Below are 20808 nucleotides of genomic sequence, written 5' to 3' on the forward strand. Positions count from 1 at the left end.
TTTGATATATTAAATTAAGAAATAAAATATGAGGATGATAAAAAGAAAAAAAAAACTGAAGAAATAAGGAAATTAATACGAAAAAATAATATAAAATGCTGTACAAAAATTTCAAGTTATAATTAAAATATTATTTAATATTATATATTTTAAAAAAAATTATTTTATTCATGATATGAAATTCTAATGAATAATATTTTAAAAATAATTATATTTTTTATTGGAGATTAATAAAATTAAATAGTTTTAATTAATTTTTTAAATCAAAGTAAAAATAATTATTTTTGCTTATATATAAATTCTTATGAAATATTTCACGTGTAATATTGTAATCCCATGTTTGAGTATTACTTAATGCTGAAAAATAAAAGGAAAAATATTTCTTTTAACTAAGTAAATACATTAAAACAAACACAAACTAAGTAAATTCCTTTAAGAGTTACAAAAATTTCTCTTATCCGGAGTATAGAAATAATTTCTATTACTAAATAGTTGATTGTTTTAATCTAAATCTGTTTCGATATATAAGGTTGATTGGATAATTAAAAATCAAAAATAATAAGAAAAAAATTATAGATTTAATTATTTTTGCTTAAAAAACTAACAAATTAATTATTCATATTTTTAGATTAAAAAAATTCTAAATCTGTATATTTTCATTTAAGATCAATATACATGTCCTTCTCTAGCTATTATATTAGAGGACTAGTGGCACCTATGCGACAAGAAATTCCACTAATGCCGGTCCACTGACTGTACTGTAGTCTGTATGTCACTGCGACAACTTGTAGATGTTACCGGCTTACAGCCACTTATCATGGTATAGACAAATACGAAGTAATTCTTACGTACGCTAAAAAATGACTGAACAATATACGAAACATTTACTGATGTAGGTATAAATTTTGTTTCTTTTAAAATGAAGATACCCTTTACAAAAATTATATAAACATTTACTGATTGTTGATTTAAAATAATATTTCGTTACTCATAAAGTTGACCCAATCATATAATATTTTGTTTTGTTGGATTCATATGTAAAGAATGATGTATATAATGATAAAATTTGTATTTGATTTGTTTTTATATGTAAAATTTTCTTAAATTAATGATAATTAGGTATTATAAGTTAAATTAGTTTCTGATTTAACAAATTAAGAAATGCATGTGTTATTTTACCCAGAAAAAAATAGTATTCTTTTTAAATATTTATATAATTTATTCTCAGTATAACCTACTAGCTTTGGCTTAATGGTGGGAGACTCAGTAAATGCGTGTAGACTTAGTTTTGATCTCCGTGCCACCATTTATAAAAAGAAAAAAAAAATGTTATCTCAATACTTGATTATTTTTTATTTAACCGTTATGTTATGAATTTTCTATTTTTTTTAAAAAGTCTTTTTACTTTACGTGTACTTAATTTTAAATCATTACATGTGTGTAACTGTGTATGTATTTGTAGAAGTCTAAAAACTTGATTTAGAGGACACCGTCATTTTCTTTGTTCATGTCATGTGGATTTTAGTTGTCATCGACACGCTTGTTAATTGCCAAATGTACGTTTTGTTATTTGGTAAAATTCTTTTAGAAGGTAAAACCAATTCAATTAGCTTACTTTAAGACAAAGCAATAAACAATTGTCTTCAAACGTATTAGTTTGTCCTTTAAAAAAAAAAAAGTATTATTTCATCTTCTCCACTTGTTTGACTTCAGCAGCAAAAGCCAAACACCAACAATCCCAAACACTGTACCCAAAAAAATCGCAAGCAAAATGATTACCGCAATGATAACTATGTATTGTTCAAAATACTCACGTAATAGTTCCATGTTTATAATTATTGTACAAAAATGACATGTTTACCCGCTTATTGGTATAAGTACAAAATTACATGTTTACTCAATGTAATTAAGCCATTTTGAATATATTTTTCCTTCAATCCTACGCCCAAAAGGACTAGTACATAGGTTTTATATAGAACACAAATATTGTTACTTCCTAGTCCCGAATTGTGTCTCAATACAAATACAATATAATTAATATTGTAGATTAAAAATTATTATCAAATAGAATTAATAAAGATAAAAAAACCCTTAATTTAAAATATTTTAGTAGTATTATAAAACAAGACCATAGTCCATAGAAAAGCAGTTTTGAAAGAAGCAGCAGCAGTATTGAAGTAAAAGGTCTTCAGAAAGTTGAAAAAGATTATCATCACATGTCATAAAAATTAACGGGGATAAGAAAAACGCTGTTAACCATTGGGATTGTGTTATAGAATCTCCAACCCTTTTTAGATGTAATTCGAGTATGCTATTATACACCGAGATACATGTCCAAGGAATTTACAAAATAATTAATAAGCCCGAATCCAAACAACAAAATCGAAACAGAGACAAACAATATAGGATAAACAAGAAGCGGCACAAATTTACAAGTTGGAGAAAATCAGAAAGAAAAAAGAGGATGATGAACCGGTTTACATCACCTAGTACGTCTTTTAGATTTGTTGGGTTTGGCAGAAACCGGTTTCCGAAAGAGAGCACAGAAGCCACAAGTTGCTAGCTTGGGAGAAGGAGGGTCCATGGCTTGTGGTGCAACGTTGACCGTCCGATAAGGTGGTGCCCCCGCTGATCTGCTTCGCTGCAACGAGGGACTTGATCCATCATCACCACTTTCTTGTTTGTTCTGATTCTCAATTCCAGCGATGAATTTGTCATCCCAAACCAATCCCGAAGACCCTTGTCTTCTGAATGATGTTACTGACCTTTGCAACTCAGTCATCTCTCTGAGGGGAGATTTTAATTAGACCCCAACTCGATCGTTGTAAGTTATATGATGTTTGACCATTGATATAATGAGGTTGGGGAAAATGACAAATACAAGAATATATATAATAAACAAGAAAATCACTGGGGAATCTAATTTCGCTGGGTTTGGTAACGCTGTTCGGTTAAAGTTTTTGACAATCTTAACATTAATCACATTCTGCTTTTTTTACTCTAAATGGAGTAACATATGCAGCAACCAGCACTTCAATTTTGCGGTGTTACCCAACTATGTAAGTAGCATGAAATTATTACACAGGATATTCCTTTTATATATATATATATATATATATATATATATATATATATATATATATATATATATGTGTGTGTGTATATATTGCGTGGAAATTTCAGATCATATAATAATTTTTTTATGGTAAGTAGGGACAAGGTTTGTGTCTGTTAATAAGGTTATTTTTCACTTTTTAATGTATGGTCAATGTAATAATGATACAAATCTTATCATTTAAAGATTTCTTACTGAGAATTGAATTGGGCTTTTATGGAGATTCCTTGTTCAGCCGAATGCTGACCGAAGTTAATTAACTTTTACTATCCAAGCATTGAAGAATAATGTTATTCTTATTTTATATTTTTAAATATCTTTTCTATTTCTTTATAACATTATGTAGCTTAATTACTTTGATTTTTATGATTATAAAAGTTTCCTTTTTTGTCTTTATACCTAAAAACATTCCTTTTTAGCCTTTAACATAGCATTTTAATTATTTTTAGGAACTTAAAAAATAATATGTGTAGAGACTATAATAGATTAAAATAATAGTGTAAAGATTAAAAATAATATATGTATAATTAAAAAATGACGTTTTAGAGTTAGGAACTTAATTTTTTTTATAATAACGAATAATTAAACTCCGTATTATATATTAGACTATATTTTTTCTTTCTTCAAATTCTTACGGATTCATGAGAATTATATTTTCTAGGAATAAATTGACTATTAAATAAATTTTATTGGAATTAAAAATTTATCTAATATTTTTAATTGTTATTTTAATTATTTATCGTATTAATATGAGAAATATAATACTTTTATTGTAATAAAAAATTAAACTTGAGAAAGGAACATTTTCATTTCTATCATGAAAATGTTTTTGTGAAAAACTTATTAAAAAAATATTACCGAAAAACATTATTTTTTAAGAATCTTATTTTTTAAAAATAAATAACAAACATTGAAAATTAAGATTCTCTAATGATCCCTAACTTTTGAAATCATCTTACTATATTTTGGATTAGTTATAATAATTTTTTGCCAACAAAAAGATTAATATTCCCAACTCAAGATTATCAGAAAACTCAAATCTTCTTCTCCCCCTACCAAATCCTTCCTTATTTTAGAAATTGTTGTGAGAAAATAAAATGAAATGATAATAACATTCCTCAACTTTGGACCAGGGTTTGAAAGTGTATTTGTTGTCAAGTCAACAACATATTTGTAAAACCACTTATCTACATTGAAGAGTAAGTCAAAGGTTCATTAATATCTTGATTGCACTGTTTTTTTTTCCCTTATAGCACTGTTTTTTTTTTTTTTTACTGAACCAATAGCACTGGGATTTTTTTTAATTCTCCAATGCTTCGAATTATTTCCCTGAGTTATACTATTCAACGCTCCACCTAGCATTCAATTTAAACTGTGTTTCACATTATGCTCTTTTTTCTTTTTTGGTAATGTTGGACAAGAAAATAAAAAATGTAAAAGTAATAAATAAATAAATAAGAGATATAACAATTATAAATAATTTAATAGAATTAAGAAAATTGACTATATTTGAAGTTATACAATATAACTTTTAAACAATATATACAAAAAAGAGGGGGATATTTAATTCTTTTGAAAATGTATTTATTAGTTTCAAAATCTATTATCCCTTGGTTCAAAGGTCAAATTTACAGTTCAGCACCCAAATTTTGGTGCAGTTCATAGCCCTTATATTTATAGGCTTGCTGGATAACATACACAGGTTTTAGATTAGGGGTTAAACTAAGGTGTGTAAGTAGGTGTGATTGTGAATCTAATTAACTCAATTCATATTACTCGGTGTACGTTTGGATATCTATTGTAATCCCGTTCAACATGAAAAAATATACTTTTCTAGGGACGAACACAGAAGCAAGCAACACCCTTGTTACTTGAAAAAAAACACTAGTTATATTTTTTCAAGCATAACCCAAACACGCACTTATATTTCTATTTAGTCGGTTGACTTGGATTGTCAGGTTAGTTTAAGTTTATTTTGATAGGCATGACGAGAACAAGACAGGGACGGGAAATAACATATCCTCTTGTGCTGTTGTCATGCCTTATAATCATCCCTTATACATTTTTTATTTTATTTTAAATAATGAAAAATTTGAATAAGATTAAAAACTTTTTAGTCTTTTAATTATTATTTTTTATTTTTTCTAAATTTTAAAAATATAATTTGATACATTCCTATATCTTTATTATATCAATTTATCATATAATTTTATATTAATATATAGAAAACAATTTATCATGTTTGTAAATAAAATGTTTGTCTTTTTCCGGTTGCTTGTATTATACTAAATTTAAGCTTCATATATATGACTACTCTTATTTTGCATGATATCATGTTATTTTCTAATATACAAATTCATATGGTATTTGCTCTTATCCAAAGTTTTCATCTTATTATTATGTTATTTCTGACAAAAAAAAAACTTAATTTATACCTTTATAAACGATATGCTTATCACATAAACTTTGATTCCTCTAACAACAATAATCTTAATAAATTGAATATGCTTTCTATTATTTACTTGCCTATAAAGCGTGCAAAAATAACTGAGTCATCAATGCGAATACACGAATGTCGTGCTAGTTATAATTAAATTGAGTGTTAAGTTAATAAATTATGAATTCAATTAACTCGATCCAATCTAATATACATATAATATTAATAATAAAATAATAATTATTCTAATTATATTTGAGTTTTGCAGATAAGAAAATATAGTTGAGGGAGTAATTAAACACCATTTTTTTGAATTTTCAAACCTTTTTAATCAAATAAGTTTTCATTATTAAAGTTTTGGTCTAGTATATTTTCGAAACATGTTTGACTTAACTTATTCTAATCTAAGCTAGATCATAAACACATTCTCACCCCTATCTCGAAACCATCTCCATTGAACAAATAATTATCCTAATCCTATCCAATGTGGATTTTTATTTCTATGCGTTCTTAATACATTAAGTGATTAGATTGTTTCAGGTGAATCTAAAAAAAACATTAAGCACCAATAATCAAATTCAGAAGAAAAATAACATTTATATACTAATGTAATATGTAAGTTTATTTTTCTTATCCCTAATATTTATACGCGTGGCAATAATTGTTGTCAAAATCCAGAATGGGGACAATTATCATATACTAAAAACACTGTCCAAGACAGAGTAGCGAGTCAATGCAGCTCTGTACAGGAAAAACAAGTAGGCCAAAATCACACATAAAATTCATGTAAATCAGCATACCACTCTCTAGATTAAGACGTCACTGTCTAAATCAACATATTGAACTAACTATGGAAGATAACTTTTCTAGTCAAACACTGGTGATCTAATATCTCTATCCTATCCGCCTCGGGCCCTCATAACCTTCCACTAACTCGAACAAAAACTTATCACCATCTACCAGTGGCAATATCCTAGCATGGTAAAGGATGCTAAGATAGCACCCGTCTCCAGCCAACTTATCCTTTATCTTCGGTAAAAATATTAGTCTCTTGAAATCATTAGTCATTTTAATCTCATAATTCAATTGTTGCAGGTTTTGCCAATCTCACTGATCCATGGTCCTTTTGACCTTGAGAATTTCACTCAGAGGTTTGGGATCCTGAAAATCAGTTGATGTGCTTTTCCAATGTAAACTTCCTTCAGCATTCTTCTTCATCTTCTCTTCTTTAATTTCTGCAAGAGTCTTAGGTCCTGAAAATGTAGAAGACTCGTGAATAAGTCCCCTTTGTTTAAAAACTGGTTTCCTGGATATTTTAGATGAAACAAACTGCCGTTTTGGTAGTTTTTCTATATAATTCTTCCTTGGTCTATGTTGCTGGGCCTGGGACTGCCTGAATAACCTGCGCTTGTTACCAATTGACAGAGTTTCAACCTCTCCAGTTGAATCTATAGCACTATATCCCAGTTGTGATGTCAGTCTTCTACTTGGCCGCTGCTCAATGCCATGCCTCAGATGCCTTTCCTGGTTTTGAACCATCAAAGGAGATGATTCTTGTCTTCTTAAGAAACCTGTAACAGGAGGACCATTAACTTCTCTACGTCTCCTCAGATGGTCACGAAGATCTAAATTCTTGTCATAAGCAGCCATCTCAGCTGATGTCCGAATCCTTTTCCTGGACAATATAGGATCTAAGAATGCATCTGTGGCATAAGCATGAACTGTTCTTCCATTAACATGAATGAGATCTCTATCTAAACATCTGTAACCATCATATGTTTCTTGTTCATACAGAATATCAGCTTCCGGGCAAATAGTATCATACTCAACTGGATCTATAAATTCATACCTGAAGTACTGGTCATTCAGCTCTTGCTCATCCCTATCAACCACTGGTAAATATTCAGAATCTTCCTCATAACCCAAGTTCTCCACTTCATCATGAACAAGAACATCAAATCCAGGGGAATGAGGGGATGATTCCCACCACTCCTCGGGCTCTATGTGACTATTTACTTGCTCCTCTGAGCTCTGCCCAGTGCATAAATGAGGTACATTATGAACAAAGCCATCATCTGGAATTGAAGAGTCTGACCTACTCACAGCAGCTTCTTTATATTCTGAAGCAGATAACTCTAGGTAATCACCTTGCTGCTTAACATTTTTGGGTAATTCCAGCTGATGATCTTCCTTAGGCTGATGTTTAAGATCAGACAAATTCTTTGGTGCAGCTACAGATCGATCAGTTGGTGTTGACGTTACACCTGTTCTATTTCCAGATGGTGCTTTATTTTCTAGGTTGAGTGCATCAGTGCTTCCATTCTCATTCTTCACCGGTTTTATATTAAAAATGCTATCATCAGGCCCATGCAAAAATGAGCATCTGTCACCTTTGTTGCAGAATCCATTGAAGAAAAAATAACAGGGAACCAGTGTCTTGTTTGCAGGTAATGAAGTTTGAGTAGGTTCAGATGGCACTGGCGCTCCAGTATGCCCATCCAATGGCTGAGAAAATGATAAGAATTAGCTGAAGGCGACAAAAGGTAACAACTGAGCAGACACACAGATTAGTGTTAAACAAGAGAAAATAAAACAAAATGGATATCAGATACAGAGGGAGGGGGCAGTATGGAGGAGATAACAGTAACAACAGATTTTCGCAGTATATTAATAATGCAGTGAATTCAATGTGTCTGCCATTCGTTTGATATTTTTAATCATCAAATCTATTCTAGCAAGTAAAATCAATTTTCCTAAGACAGGAAATCATAAAGTCAACTACAAGGTAACAACAGTAGCAAATACTAAATTCGGCATATATTTGACTCTGAGAAATAGTCAACAGGTTTCAGCAACCCTAATCTTAAAATAATTTCACTACAGAAACAACCATTCAACCACACGTGACAACACTATCCAAGCAAAAAGAGAATCAGAGAGGCATTCCACCCCACATATGCAAGTAAATAAAAAAAAAAACTGAAGAACTCACAGGGTGTCTAAATGCACAGGTTGGATTAAGGCATTGGCCAGATAGCCAGTACCAGCAATCCCTAGGGTTAAGCCTCGCAATCTCATTATGCCGATACTCACATTCAGCCCCCTGAAAAACAAAGCGCGAAATGAATCAAATCTAAAACATCAGCAATTACCAAAATAAAAACAATGTAAAGTCCAAAACACCAAGCATTGCTTAATCGAAGCACTGGAAAACACGGAAGCGGAATATAATTGGAAACGTAGACAAAAACTAGGTTTACGACAACCGGGGAAGATACGAAACGGCATTAGCATTACAAAACGACGAGCGAATGAAGAGAGGGGAAAGGGAGAAAGAGAACCTTCTTGCAAGTGAGGGGAGAGGCCAAGAAATAAACGCAATCGGTGTAGCGCTTGAGCGAATCTTCGTCCATTTTGAGAAAAGTGACTGAAAAGCGATTTTTGGAAGAAGAAGAAGAAGAAGAAGGGATCAAAATTCCATCCACGTTCCAATTTCACGTTAATAAGATGATGTGAATGTGACCATGGATGGCATTGGCATTGCAGAATGAAACAAAACGATTTCGTTTATTTCAAACCAGCAAGTGCTTAGTTGGGCTTCAAAGCATTGGGCTCCCATTTGACCCATGATACAAAACAAACACAATAAAGGAGCGTGTAAAATTGAATTTTTACTTTTTAAAATATTTTTTTTATTGCGTCATCGTCTTCCAACAAAGCATATAAAAAAAATATTTATAAATACACAAACTATATTATAATTAAATTTATATTAAATAAATATTTTTTAACATATAAATCTAACTTATAATTCAGATTTATAATAAATAATTTATAATCTGATATAAAGTTTATTTTTAATTATTGATATTTTATTTTTATAAAAATGATCTTTTTGACTGGGAAATGAAAATTTAATTTAAAATATAATAAAATTATTATATTAAAAGAGATAAAAAAATATGAAATCTCAAAAACGTTCTTGTTATAAAACGAAAATCTTAAAAACATTCGTTAAAAAATATTTATCTTGAAAGCGTTAAAAAAAAGCTCTCTTATCTTACGAAGAGAATATTTCTCATTCGAGATAATTATTTTACTTTATATATAAATATAAAGATAGAAGATTTATTAAAGGAGTTTAGGTAAAATGATTAAATAGGATGTGTGAATAGCAGTAAAGTCGTATTATAAATAGGAATTATTGGTTAGGGTTTTGGAAGATGGCAATGGTTGTTGGTGGTCTTCCACGCGCTGCTCCAGTACTTGCTGAGGATCTCAGCGTGGAAATTCTGTCATGGCTCCCTGTCAAGGTTCTCATTCGATTCAAGTGCGTTTCCAAGACTTGGAATTCCCTCATCTTTCATCCTATGTTGGTTAAATTGCACCTTGAAAGGTCCTCGAAAAACACCCACACCCTATTAAAGTTCATAGACATCAAATGCGAAAACTATTACGCATATCCCTGGGGCGCATTCTGCTCCATACGCTCTTTACTCGAGAACCCCTCATCCACTATTGATGACGGTTGCCACTACTTTAAAAAAGACTGTTACTTTTACGTTGGTTCCTGCAATGGCTTGGTCTGCTTGCATGATTATTCTTCCGATGAACAATGGGTCCGATTTTGGAACCCGGCCACAAGGATCATGTCCGAGGATTCGCCACACTTACGTCTCCATTCCGGCTGTTACAACGCAGGACCCAATTCTGTGGAGTGGTTTTTAGGGTTTGGGTACGATGATTGGAGTGACACGTACAAGGTGGTGGTAATCCTTTCCAATACTAAAACACATGAAATGGAGGTGAGTGTTCACTGCATGGGTGACACTGACACTTGCTGGAGAAATATTTTAACTTGTCCTTGGTTTCTCATTCTGGGACAAGTTGGACGGTTTGTGAGTGGCAGTATTAACTGGATCACTTGCGGGTCTACTGTCAATGGATTCTTAGTTTTTTCATGCGATCTAAAGAACGAGACATGCAGATATTTGTCCGCGCCTGATGCTCCTTTTGAAATCCCTATAGCTTTGCCTTCACTTGGGGTTTTGAAGGGTTGCCTTTGTGCTTCTTTTAATCAAAAGAGCCATTTTGTTGTTTGGATAATGAGGGAGTTTGGAGTTGAGACGTCTTGGACTCAGTTGCTGAATGTTAGTTATCAACATCTTCAATTGAATCCAATTCATGGCTATATAAATATTACGATTTTGTACGTGTCTGAAGATGAAGATGTCTTTTTTCTGGCAAGCCATCAAGATGCGGAGTTTATTCTTTATGATCAGAGGAATAACAGAATAAGCCGTACTGGAGATTTCAACAACTGCCACAAATCTTCGGCTTCGTCTTATGATTATGTTCCAAGCTTGGTTTTGCCATATTGAAATTAAGTTACCTGCATTTGCTTATATCAATTTATGTTAAATTATGTAAGTCTTTCAGAACCTTGCAATTTAATTTTTGGACAGGACAGCAGCGTTTATAATTTTGGCAGTTCCTTGGTTTGATTACTCTGTTGGATGATTTTATTGGCTATTGTTAATTGTGTTTCTGCATTGGTTTTTGCTGCATTTTCTTTTCTTGATTGATTCTTTGTTTACATCTCCTTAACTCTTTCACTTTCTCTTGTAAAGTTGTAATAGAATCTTATTTTCCATGAAAATATGTTTGAAACATTTAGCAAGACATGAGTTCTGTAGATGCTATACTCTTCCCACTTTGGCATCTAGTGTATGAAAATTTCACTTTTTTTTCAGTCTTATCCTTCGAAGTTGTACCATTCTGATATGTAAAAAACTCACTGGTTTCTCTTCTTAATCCTATGACTGTTTTATTAGAAAATGCAGCCTTTGTTGCAATAACACTCCCCAATGTAACAAAGTCATTTTCAAATTATAAATCTACAACCTCAGCTTTTGTAGCTATGATTCTGCATTAGTTTTAGGTGCCTTTTGATGACTCTCTTGGGTTCTTTTCAGATCAATAATTGCAAACTAATATTTAACAGTGTAATGGTAAGCAAATGGCTAACCTCTTAATAACAAGTAATCTAGGTGTACTTGAAATATTATCTGGGTTTAGGAATATTGCTGCAGTTGCACGTAATCTTGCTTTAATATACCTGTTAGTATTCTATGGTTGTTGTATGAATTTTTTGTTCTGTTTTTATCCCTCTCTCTTTGGGTTTATTTGCCATATAGTAGCAGTTAAGGCTAGAAGTGATTTTATTATTTTTTATTTCAAGACATAAAAATGAATATTCAAGTGGGGAAAAAAAAACGATGTCCTCATTGAATTTGTTTCTTTTAGTTCATTCTAAAAAAAGGTTGATCTTTTAAACGTGCCCATTTTATCAGTTTTTTCATGGTCGTAGTTAATTTATTGTCGTAAAGTTATTATTTAATTAAATTATCAGAAAAAAAAAATTTAGTAGAAAATAATTAAATTATTGTGAAGAAAGTTATGGAACAGATGCAGAACTATCAATTAATTTTATTTTTATTAGAAAATATTATTTTGTTTGTAATATATGCAAATACTTTTAGAAGATGAAATTAAATGTAGCTATATGATTTCTACTAGGTAATAAAATAAGATGTATTACCATTTTGCATTTTATGATTTTTTAAAAGCTACATAATCATATAAATATATGAAAGAATTAATATGGTGTTATAACAATGTTTCTTAAATACATTGTTAGAGGTTTAATTCTTACATTTGTTTATATGAAGCTTTTTGCTAAGAAATATTAAATGGATATATGTGTATTCAGATATTATTCTGACTCTTGGCCAGAAGATACTCTATCTATCTAGTCACCCAAAATAAATTATACAGGAGGAAAGTAAAATTTAGATAAATAATTCTCTTACGTAATGAAAAATGGTTTGAGAAGAGTTATTCTAAGTCTTGAAAGAGTTATTATGAAAATAAGATTAAATGGTAAAAAAAATTTGGATCATCAATTCATTAATATGAAATATCTATTTATTAACTTTCTTGGTAATTACTCTTAGTAAAATTTTACTTAATCATACTTTTTTTTCATCTATAAGAATTAAATATGAAATCTTACTTTAAAATTTCAAAGTCGATGCTCCAACCAATGACATGTTAGTGAGTGGTAAATAATTAATGTAAATTAATCTTTTTATAATCAAATTTAGTTTAAGAAAATTTGTTTATAAACTTTTTGTTGACAAACATGTGTTAGAATGATAATTTTGTTAACAGAAGATATCAAAGTGTTTCTCTTTCCTTCTTTTTTAATCATCCAATTCATCTTATATCTTCAACCATCCCTATTATAAATTAATCACAAAACAAATGTTTCTAGGCTTTATGTTCAAAAGTCCCAATTGTAATTTAATATAATTACAAAATGAAAGTTTCTAGGTTTTATGAATTTGTCAGGGCTCAAGAAACTTAATGCAATGAAAATAAAACAAATTGGGGTTTTCTTTTTAAGTTTTAAAACAACCCTATGGAAAATGTCTTTGATGACACTAACGTACAAAATGTTGATTTTTCCTATTAGGTCTCGTACAGAGTTGAATTATCCGTTGGTTCAAAATTATGGTATAACTTTATAATTATAACCTTTTAAATTAACTTTTAGAACTTTTTCTTAGAAAAAACACTAAAAAATACAAATAACTATTATTTAGATTTTCACCTTTTTTTTCCTTCGAAAAAATGCCCCAAACCTTTTAGGGTGCTATAGTTTACTCTTAAAGAAAATGTTAGAAAATAGGGTGGGAGAAGTAAATTTACCCCCACAGATGCCCATTGTTGACATCCATGCTAGACAACCGCATGATTAAATATCCACAAAATTTTGAAAATACAAGATACCATTAATAATTCTCTATGCTCTGTAATTCAAGATTTATTTCATGTTGGAATTTTCAACCGCACCTAACTGTTGTTATCAGAAAACCATTTCAGTACACGATTTCTGCAGCGGACAAGTGCTTGGAATTCAGATGCAAGAAAACTAAATTTCTCAGAATTTGTATACCATTTGTTCAGTGTATCCAGCCTCTTTTAGGATGCCAGAAACCTGCAGCAAATCAACGATAAGGTGCATCAGTACAGGGATCCAGGAGATAAAATCAGACACCATAAATTAATTCCAAACCTCTCCTTGTGTCCAGTCCTTGGCCTTTTCTCCAGATATTGCTTTCATCATACCCGGGGGTCCACACACCTGAAATGCAGGTGATAATAAAGGTTGGGAGTTAACAATTAACTATAGAACTTTTGTAATAGTAATGAAACTTTGCAACAACCTCCACCTAAATCCATCTTCCAATAAACCTCATGGCAAAAACTGAAACATTAACAAAAAATATGAAAGGCAGAAAAAAGTTTTGGCATAAGCCTTTCGATACAGATCAAGATTATTTGCACTAGCCTTCAGAAATATTAGTGTCCATCGTTTTAAAATTTAATAGATTGATTTTGAACTGTTGAAAGTAATTGGGATTTGTGCCCAGATTAATCTCAGTTGCAAATTTTACATTGGAATGTGCACACACTGCATAATATGGGAAATTGATTATTAGTGTAAAACAAGCATGCCTTACTAGAAGAATAATGGTCTAGTGCAATAACTTGCCATGGAAGGAGCTCTAAATATATTGAGGTTTCAACTACAAAGCACTGACTGAATCCCCTACTGTTGCTCCCACTTTAGTTTACCATCCTCCTGAACTCAGGACATGAACCTCCTTTGTCCAACCTCTGCCCCCCCCCCCCCTCCCAAAAAAAAAAACTGAAGTCATTCAACTCATATGGAGTAGCACAGTTGCTTCTGATTAAATGCAGCTATCCTGGTTAGTGGTTAGCATTTGGTAGGAGTTACCAAAACATGTTTGAGATGCGCCTTACTAATCTATATGGATGATTTCAGCTATCTGATGTGGATTCTCATTGTTCTCAAAAGAAAAATAAAAATCATCTTTTAATTTCCCCAAAGGTTCAAATTGCTTAAATACATCAGTAGGACAATATTAGAGGAGTTCCGTTAATACTATGTAGTATATGTAGGTTTTACTTGACAAAGCAAAACTCACAAGTATTAGAGTATCATCACTAGGACTGGGTAAGCCTTTCACAACCACATCCTTTGATATGTAACCTGCACCTCCTCTCCAATTTTTCGTTGGATTATCTACAGTGTAGAATATCTGCAAATTTTGCCAAAAAAAAGTTTCCAATTAATTTATTCATAACATTGGTTAATAATGTTATCTTTGCTAAACAAGATTTTTACCTTTAAGTTTGGGTGGCTTGTTGCAAGAATGTCAAGCTTTTGTTTAAGCAGTATGTCATCCGGGGAGACATTAGCATAAAGTAAAGATATCTGTCCATGAAAAAGACCACTATAAGCAGTGATATTCTTATGTAGTTAACTTTGTCAGAAATACATTTAAAAAATTCAATATACTTGGTATACACAATAAACAAAATGACAGTACATAACCCAAACAGTTTGAATAAATTAAAACAAGAACTATTCATACCTCACTGTTTGATAACATAATTAAGAGAAGAGTAGAGAAAGGAAAACTATATCTTGGGGGAAAGCAAAGCAGAGGTTTATTACCCACCTGAGTTTTGTCATCAGGATTCCTCAATATAGCTTCAATTACCTGAAGCATAGGAGTAATTCCTGTGCCTCCAGCAATCTGAGTGATGCAATAAAAAAAAGGCTTAAAAAAAGAGAGCTCAGGCATGTGTAGCATGGAAATCAAAATGAGATATTTTTACAAATTAACTTAATGTATTCATACCATTATATTTACATGAAATACAGTGATTAAAAAAAATGAGAGGCAGCAGCAAAGTACACTTTTGGGGAGAGATCTATGCAGGCAACCAAACAAACTTTTGAGGAAAAGGAGTAACTAATTTCTTCCTTTCCCTTTTTCAAAGGCAAGGTGACTCTACTGGTTACAAAGTAGGCTTAATTTATAAGTTGGAAAGTATCTCTTATTTAGGGCAAGAATCGTTTTTTAGGAGCTGCATTCAGTAAACTCATTGTCCATCTTAAGATTATATGTTAATGGAATAATGGACAATTAAAATGGTGATACTGAACACCATATCCAAGCATTGTCAATGGCTACTAGTGCAAATATGCTTACCATGCCAATATGCTTCTTCATATTAGGAGTATATCTGAGCTTTTCAATGGGCCTGAAATAAGCAATGGGTTTCTTATATAAAGTTAAAATATGGAAAGTATTTCTGATCTTAAATTGTTATTGCAAACGACATACCCTTTCACTTCAACAACATCACCCGGTTTTAAGCTTGCAAAATGCTGGCTCATTTTCCCTTCAGGATATACCTGCAACAATTTGAAAAGTGGATCACCCAATTGCCTCTTTAAAATGGTAGGCTAGATGATCAACAAGATGTGAAAAGTAATGCCTCCATAATGGTCACACACCTTGATTAGCAAATCAAAATAGCCATTTGATTCTGGATCTGAAATAGGAGTGTACCTGAAGATTCAGACACAAGCACCCTTTTTAAATTAACATACATGAAATATCAACAGTAAGTGAGAAATTATTAGCATCTCCAAAGTGAACTTTCCGATGAGTTGAAAATTTTAGGGTCTTATTCTAATATAACCTTCCCAGGACCACACCTTCTCCCTCCACCAAATGTAAATAGCACTGATGGGTTTTTTGAAGCTAGGGAGAGTAGACGTGTGCAGCCTTACAGCCACATGCAAAGAGGCTGTTATAAAACTATACAATAATTTTTTTAATTTCTATTTTTTAATACTAAAACTAACTTCATTTAACACCATTCAAACAAAACACATTGTTACATAAATTTTCTTTAGATAAACAAAAACAAAACATAAAATGTATTATTTTGATTTCTTTTAATTAATTCTCATCTAAAGTAACTCTACACTACTTATCCAAATAAACACAAAATGTCATCAGAAAATTTTAGAAGTTGAGATTTAATGAACTAATCTCCTAAAGAAATCTAATAGTACAGCGGGCTGGGCTAGCAGCATTTAAGTTATAGAATCTCTTCTACTCTTGCAACCTACAAATGTAATTATCTTAAATAGTAAAATATTGTCTCAAAAGCATAAACTAAATCCTTCACCTGGTACTAATATATACAGTGCATACATGTTGCAATTCTATTATCTATACCACTATACCGCATCATCTAGTAAAAAAAATTGCTTTGTCATGCTTTGTAAAAGTTAATGGAACCAAAACATAACATGATAAGCATTACATTATTCAAAGACAAATAGTGTTCAAATTTACAATGAAGAATTCCTGCAAGGTCAGAAATGCTACACATTTCAAAGGGAACCAAAAAAAGAAAAAGAAAGAGTAACATGATAAAGAAATAGAGAAAAGGAAAATATAATCAAGAAACAGAAGAACTAATTGTCTATTATGGTGGAAAATAAATAGATGGTGTCCTCTAATCTTAATTTATTCATAGCTAAATAAATTTGAGGTCAACAAAATAAGTGGAAAAGAACGCACACCATATGAATGATTTTTAGACATTCACAACTAACAATGTAGGGTCGAGAGGGACCTTAACAAGCATTCTGAAAAGCTGTACTGATTAATCATACTAAGGCTATCAGTGGCAAACAGAAAAATAAGTGCACTGAAAAAACAAATGAAGCCTACAATTTAAGAAACTGATATTCAATATAGAACAATCGTGAAGGTTTTAGACTGAAGAGTGAAGATTACATGATCAGGAGCCATAATAAAGAAAGATCTGGAGATAAAGTACATCCATTGTCTGAACAGGAAAACTTACGGGCGTATGACAAATTTTGGTTTTCCTTCAGCATCTTGTCCCAATGGAGCCCTGCAGTTATACAGATGATTTGACTCCACATTGTAGTGAAACAAAAAAGAAATATATTATACCAATAGCAAAACCATATTAATTATTGACAATCTATCACACCTTGTAAGGATGCAAGAAGCAATATCCAGACCCAATTTCTGAGTGGGATCAAATGAAAACCTGGCATCAATCACAGGGGGAGAGACATAGTTATACAAATAGAAGATAAAAGCCTATTGCATTTCCACACATGATATTATTAAAATAGTAATGAGAGTATTGAGTACATTTTGCTATTTGATCATGAATATGTGCAACAATGGTGAATCCGTGTCTTCTATGATTTGGCTTGAATTTGTGCAAACAGTTGAATTAAATTAAGCACTTTTCATTTTTTAAAAGAGCCTTATCACATGAGAACTTGGGAACTTACAGCTTATCCTGGCAAGCTTCACCATGAAACTTAAAGAAAGGTCACGAACCACTTTCATAAACTTAACCAAACACTTGCTTAAATGTTTATACGATAAGCTCAAATAAAATAAATTCCAAAGAACCTCTTCCAAATGCCCTACTCAATCTCTAAATTTCCAGCTTTTGCTTCAGTTGTAGTGCATATTATGATAAGCACTTCAATTCTCTTGACTAGCATTTTTTTATAAATAATTGGATGTGATAAGAAACAAGACTCCATTATTGATAGATAAAATATGAACACCATTAATATTATTCATTTACTAACTGTTAGTCAAATAAGATGATTTAGACTTTAAAATGAAACAGTCTGCACAAAATTAAAGAATAGTTTAATTTATTCTCTCATGAAAACTCACACCAGACTTTTCTCCTAGAAAGCAAGAACGTCGATTTAAGGATATGCCAGGTTGAGATGGGAACTACAAAGATTTGCTTTACTAGAGCATCACTTTAGCTCTAACATGCACCGACACTTTGTTAGAAACAGCATTAGAATCAGCATATAGTGGGTTCAAGTCCACAGAAGAAGGGTAAGAGGCACACCTCTTAGCTAGGTTTGTATGCAGGGTTGGAATGAAAGAAATACAAACTCACATTTCACTCCATTTATATCAAACGAACAACTAATTAAAAAAAACGTAAACAAAAATTAAAGGAGAAAACAAAAGAAATTTAATCGTGTGCAAATTGACGAGTTGTCGTACCTGAATAGCTGGGTATTGTGACTAACCCTAGCAGTATCCTGCAACTTAAACTCGACCCATTTATCCGGAACGAGTGCTGAAAAAGGAAAGTTCGGAATCTTATTCATTATTACGCAATTGGAAGTGAAAGGAAATCACAAATCAAACGCGCAACCATACCCACCGATGTTTTTACTTTCCACTTGTTCTGCTTCTTGTGAATGAGCCTGCAAACAGTCACCATGTACCAATTGATTTAAAACATTCTGCTACTAATGTTGATGTTCATATAACAAAACAAATTTAAAAATCTAGAATTATCTTCTTTTTTTTAATTGAAAGAATGAAATAAAAAAAGTGGAGTGTGAAAAGGTGAATAATTACGAAGTTGGGAGAGGAATGGTAGAAAAGGAAGGAGACTCCGCCGGAAATGGCGGCGATGGCGGTGAAGGGAAGGCGGAGATTGGTGTGAGAGGAATTGGATGGGATCGGAGTGGCGCTCGCAAACCTCCTCAAGAGAGCAGCCATTAGGGTTCAATCGTTCAAGCAATGCACAGATTCGACAAGCAGGGTTAAAGTTGTGTTCAGGTGTTCAACCCCAACACACTCTTCAGTCACATTCACGCCTCCTACAAGATGCTTTGTCTAAGTAATAAACGACCAGTCGTTGCCGTTGCTTCATAAACCCTTTTTTTAAGACAGAATTAAGATTTTAATCCCTTTCGTTTTTTTTGTTGGTAATTTGACTTTTTCTGGTATACCCAATTGAAAAGGGAAAAAAAAAATTAGTGCCTAGTTCAACACAGAAAAATACTCCCTGTTCAAATATACTTATAAAAAATTATATCTGCGTCATAAAAAAAATTTAAACCTATGATACGTTAAAGTATTTGTCTTATCTTATTTCATTCTATTAATCCTTGAGTTTGTGAATTTGACTTTTGATACATATACAACATTAAGAATTGGACTCTTGCTTTTCACATTTAAATTATTGGATATATATCGAAATCAGTTCAGGATTTGTATTGTTTTATTAATTAAGGCATTAATCTCTATAAAATTAAGGTTTAATGTCAACTTTTATCCATTAATTTTACTTTTAGTTTTGTTTTAATATGTTAAGTTTTAAAAAAAAATATTTTGATTTTTTTGTTTTCCAAAATTTTGTTTTGATTATTTTTGTATTTTCCATTTGAAATATTTAATTCTATCATAATTTTAAATTTTAAAATAATCAAATATAATATAATGAGAGTTTATAGACCGTCAGTATATTTTATCTTAAACTTAAGAACACCCTCATCAACCTTAAGTGAGTACAGCTCCGACCACAAATCTCTAGTCACTCCCTCACCTCATCCTCAAGGTAATTTCTTTGTTCCCACGTTAGTTTTCAATTTCATTTGAATTTTCTAAATTCGTAATATCTATATTGTTAATGTTACACAAGGACTTGAAACGCTTCTTATTGTCATCGTTTTATCACCTCGAAGAATCGCATTTGGTGTTTTTCTTGTTGCCATTTTCTGTTTACATTTTATTCGTGTTCAATAACAATTCATGATCTTTTCCCAATATCTTAATCATGCCCCCATTTTATTAATGATGAGCTTTGTAATGAATAGAGTTCTATAAATAGAATTGAATGTTCCGAAAAAGATCAATAACAGTATTGAAAGTAGGTATCTCAAAAAATTATTTTTCTTTTTTATTTTTGATTTAAATGTGTTGTTTATGATTGTTAACGTAATCATACTAATATATTTAAATATTTTACATTTGGTATTTGAACCATCTTTGCCTATGTTTTGCTTTTATTTTGTCACTCATACTTGTTTTATTGAAATATGGACATATTGGAATTAATTTTTTTGTTTGTGATTTAAACTGATAATTATAACTTTGTAAATGACAATCACCAAGTTCCATTTGGATCCGCGGGGATACAACCAGGTCAAAATGACATGACTGAAGGTCAATAGCATTACCTTTTCTTTGAAAGTCCATGTATACCTTTTGTTTTTATAACCATTTTTGTATATGTGCTTTAACATGCTGAAGTTATATTGTTTGCTTTTAAGTTTTATAAAGTGCTTTAATGATTTTAATTAATATGTTGTTCATAATTAATTTATTACTTGTGTGTTGGAGATTAATTTAATTATGAGTTTGCATGTATAGTTTTTATTAATAATTATACAAATGATAAATAATTAAATTAAATGATTTAA

The 20808-nt window shown here is 31.2% G+C and overlaps 4 protein-coding genes across 4 annotated transcripts; 1 reads left to right on the forward strand and 3 right to left on the reverse strand.

The window, feature by feature from the left end:
* Positions 1–2267: 2267 nt before the first annotated feature.
* LOC100527696 (uncharacterized) lies at positions 2268–2824 on the reverse strand. The gene has a single exon (NM_001249196.2). The coding sequence runs from the start codon at positions 2780–2782 to the stop codon at positions 2483–2485; it is 300 nt and encodes a 99-aa protein (NP_001236125.1). The 5' UTR covers positions 2783–2824; the 3' UTR covers positions 2268–2482.
* Positions 2825–6156: 3332 nt separating this feature from the next.
* LOC100792282 (zinc finger CCCH domain-containing protein 34) lies at positions 6157–9164 on the reverse strand. The gene is made up of 3 exons (XM_003550780.5): positions 8894–9164; positions 8545–8655; positions 6157–8057 (listed from the first exon to the last, which is right to left on the reverse strand). The coding sequence occupies exons 1-3, from the start codon at positions 8963–8965 to the stop codon at positions 6660–6662; spliced, it is 1581 nt and encodes a 526-aa protein (XP_003550828.1). The 5' UTR covers positions 8966–9164; the 3' UTR covers positions 6157–6659.
* Positions 9165–9775: 611 nt separating this feature from the next.
* Positions 9776–10933, forward strand: LOC102666003 (F-box/kelch-repeat protein At3g23880). The gene has a single exon (XM_006601379.4). The coding sequence runs from the start codon at positions 9776–9778 to the stop codon at positions 10931–10933; it is 1158 nt and encodes a 385-aa protein (XP_006601442.1).
* Positions 10934–13392: 2459 nt separating this feature from the next.
* On the reverse strand, positions 13393–19225 carry LOC100819222 (NADH-cytochrome b5 reductase-like protein-like). Its single transcript, NM_001252814.2, is given in 13 exon segments — positions 13393–13614; positions 13693–13761; positions 14630–14743; positions 14830–14919; positions 15167–15244; positions 15704–15755; positions 15839–15909; positions 16012–16066; positions 17382–17432; positions 17535–17594; positions 18596–18671; positions 18759–18801; positions 18959–19225. Coding segments are annotated over 13 exon segments (960 nt in total). The 5' UTR covers positions 19103–19225; the 3' UTR covers positions 13393–13557.
* Between the last annotated feature and the right edge of the window lie 1583 nt (positions 19226–20808).

Source organism: Glycine max, chromosome 17, assembly GCF_000004515.6.
Source record: "Glycine max cultivar Williams 82 chromosome 17, Glycine_max_v4.0, whole genome shotgun sequence".
NCBI lineage: Eukaryota > Viridiplantae > Streptophyta > Magnoliopsida > Fabales > Fabaceae > Glycine > Glycine max.

Coding starts and splice junctions, on each gene's coding strand:
- LOC100527696 (NM_001249196.2), bottom strand. CDS start 2,782: ATGACTGAGTTGCAAAGGTCAGTAACATCATTCAGAAGACAAGGGTCT.
- LOC100792282 (XM_003550780.5), bottom strand. CDS start 8,965: ATGGACGAAGATTCGCTCAAGCGCTACACCGATTGCGTTTATTTCTTG. Junction 8,656..8,893: donor CTCCCCTCACTTGCAAGAAG/GTTCTCTTTCTC, acceptor TTTGTTTTTCAG/GGGGCTGAATGTGAGTATCG. Junction 8,058..8,544: donor CCTGTGCATTTAGACACCCT/GTGAGTTCTTCA, acceptor TCATTTTCTCAG/CCATTGGATGGGCATACTGG.
- LOC102666003 (XM_006601379.4), top strand. CDS start 9,776: ATGGCAATGGTTGTTGGTGGTCTTCCACGCGCTGCTCCAGTACTTGCT.